General features: G+C 38.5%; 1 protein-coding gene across 1 annotated transcript; it reads left to right on the plus strand.

Annotated features, from left to right (window-relative positions):
* Positions 1 to 1,101: 1,101 nt before the first annotated feature.
* Positions 1,102 to 2,334, plus strand: LOC149197390 (F-box/kelch-repeat protein At5g15710-like). Its single transcript, XM_089408676.1, has one exon. It carries the CDS (start codon positions 1,102 to 1,104, stop codon positions 2,332 to 2,334), a length of 1,233 nt encoding a protein of 410 aa, XP_089264802.1.
* The last annotated feature ends 578 nt before the right edge of the window (positions 2,335 to 2,912 follow it).

The following is a 2,912-nucleotide window of genomic DNA, read 5'->3' on the forward strand; positions in this document are numbered from 1 at the left end:
CTCATGTACTCATAGGAGCAAATTTTAGACTGCTAACCTCAATCCTCTTCTCCTTACTAGCTTCCTCATGATTCTCTTCCTGTCCTTGAGGTCTGATAGTTTCCAATTTTTCTGTATTCTTAGCCTCTGTTACCACCTCTGTTGGTTTCTTTAAGCGATGCAATCCAACTCCCTTGCTTCTGTTCACAACCACTTAACTGTAGGAGGGAGATGAACTCCCTCCTCTGTGCCCTGCCATGGTGACCAGCGACAAAACCCTAAAACAAAACCTTGATCAAAACCCTCGCAGTCTTCAAAATCCCCATCCACCAATAATTAGATTGATTTAAAAAAAAAGAGCCGACATTACGTTTACATTTACATTTACATTTATGCTTATGTTTATGTTTACATGTTTATGTTTTTATGTGAGATCTACCCCCATGCTGGGCTCTAAAGTCTCACCCCTAAACATACACTATCTCTCTCCATATCTCCTTTCTTACTCCCTCTCTCTCTCTCCACCTCTCACTCTCTGCGTCTTTCTTCTTGCCTCCCTCTCTCCCCCTCCAAATCCATCTCTCTATCCCTCCCTCTCTCCTCCTCTCTCGAACGTCCCCATACTGGGCTATAAAGTCTCACCCCTAAACATGCACACTCTCTTAGATATGGTATTTGGCTCATGCTTTTAGCAATTATTTGTCCCATGGTGTTTGGCCCATAACTTCACCTAAATAAAACCTCTTTTTTGAGTTTTTGTAAATATATATAAATTTATGGAGTAAATATAAAAAAAAAGTTTTATATATTTAGTATATTCCGAAATTTTATTTATATTTACATTTATTTACCATACCTTTATTTTGAGTGTTTGTAAACCTATTTATATTTTAAATTTATATTGTGTTTATACATAACAATAATTAGATTGATTTTTAAATAAGACCGACATTAAATTAAAAATGTTAAATGTTAAACATTACGATTTATATGGTCAATAAGGTCAAAGCATATACTCTATATATAAATTTGCTATTATCATCATTTTTCATCCGTCGTTTCAATTGGTTCGAGCTGGGTTGATTCGGAGGAGGTAGAGAGCCCGAAAACTGAAGAACGAAAATGGAAGGACGCCAAACTGGAAAACGAAAGTTGGTAGGCGATGTTGTTGCTGCTGAGTGGTGGAAGGAATTGCTACCAGATTGGTGGAAGGAATTGGGAGAGGACTTGCAAAAGGAGATTTTGGGGCGCTTGCCAGCGGAAGATGTGTACACATATCGCAGAGTTTGCAGCGAATGGAACAATCTGCTCTCATCGAATTATTTCATAACACACACATGGCCAGATGCGACTATCAACAAGCAGCCATTGCTAGTGCTGTGCGATATATTGACCAGTAATCCTTGCATGGCCTTCTCCTTTTACACGCGAACCTGGAAGACCAGTTTTTCCCTTTCCTTCTCCAATGAAGAACGAATCAATGAATTCAAATGCAAAGGATCTGCAGCAGGTCTTGTGTTGCTAAAAAGACAACAATCCTTGGAGACCCGGGTCTGTAATCCTTACACGGGAAACTCCATACGACTTCCGCCCATGTTAGCCATAACTTTGGTCCACCTCATATGCATGGCTGAAGCTGATAATAATAATAATGATGGTGATGCCTACAAAGTAGTGGCCGTTGGTTCTGGTTTCAACAGAGAAATTGTAGTTGAAATGTACGATTCTTTTGAAAAGACATGGAAGATTTTTAGACCAACTCGGGAACTCACAATGTTAAATGGTTTCAGTGATTTTGTTTGCTGCCAGGGTTCATACTACTGTATACTCAGCAATCCTTGGAGAATTCTTGGTTTCACCATCCCCACATTAGACGAAGAACTGGAACCCCGAACACTGGTTGTCCCCATCCAGGAGCCCATGCTTAAATGCCTGCTAGAGCTTCAGCTAGCCATCTGCGGCTCACGGTTACTGGTCGTGGCACCCATAGAGGATGAAGTGGTAGTCGTGTGTGAGTTGGAATCACCAAATAAGCAGTGCCATCCTCTTTCTACAACCAATGACAGAACGCCATGGGCGTGGAAAGAAATCGCAAGGATGCCCCCAACTTTGTGGGACGTTTTTAAACGTGTAGCGTATCCCCAACGGTATAGGTGTACAGGAGTAGAAGATAATGTCTGTTTCACTGCAATTCATGAAATGAGAATAGAGGTGGTGGTTTACAATTTGGGCACACATTCATGGAGCCGGCTTCCTAGCTGTCCATGGAGAAATCAGCCTTGGAGCCATGGCCTTAATATTCGGGGTGCAATGGCCATGGCATTTCAACCTAGACTAAATACATGCATTCAATGAAGCAGTCTTTAGGTATATATCTGACTTTTGGTTTATATTAATTGTTACAGTTATTTAGTTTTAGTTGATGTTTTTTGTTTTTATATTAAATAGTGGTATATATTAGACTTTTCCTTGTTACAGTTATTTATTTTTAATTTATGAATTTTTTTATATAAATATTATTTGGTCAAAGTGTACAAAAATTATCATGATATTTAGCCTATAAAATTAAATGTTGATAATTGGTATATAATTAAATGTTAGATTTATAATTTTATTTAATATATTTTTATTTATTTTCCATACTTTTTATTTTTTTTATCTTTATTTATTTATTAACCCTTATTATTTCAACCCATTCTGGAAGGTTTTGCAGACTGTGCGTAATGGACAAGCTGCGCTCCTGCCTGTTGTGAGGCCCTCTGTTCGATTTGGGGGCAGGTTTATTAAAATCCCGGGTATGCGAGAGTTCCGTAATAAAGTTGAAGTTTAAGATTATGGCTCCGTGGAGAGTTTTTGACATTACTCATTGCCATGACTGCCATATTTTGGTTACCCTCTGTAATTTCAAATCTATTTTGAGTTTTCCGAGGCCT

The sequence above is a fragment of the Pinus tabuliformis genome, chromosome 2_2 (assembly GCF_031772625.1).
Source record: "Pinus tabuliformis cultivar Carrire ecotype Pingquan chromosome 2_2, CPIR1, whole genome shotgun sequence".
In the NCBI taxonomy this organism is placed as follows: domain Eukaryota; kingdom Viridiplantae; phylum Streptophyta; class Pinopsida; order Pinales; family Pinaceae; genus Pinus; species Pinus tabuliformis.

Bases quoted from the DNA above. Each gene is read 5' to 3' on its own strand.
- LOC149197390 (XM_089408676.1), top strand. From the start codon at position 1,102: ATGGAAGGACGCCAAACTGGAAAACGAAAGTTGGTAGGCGATGTTGTT.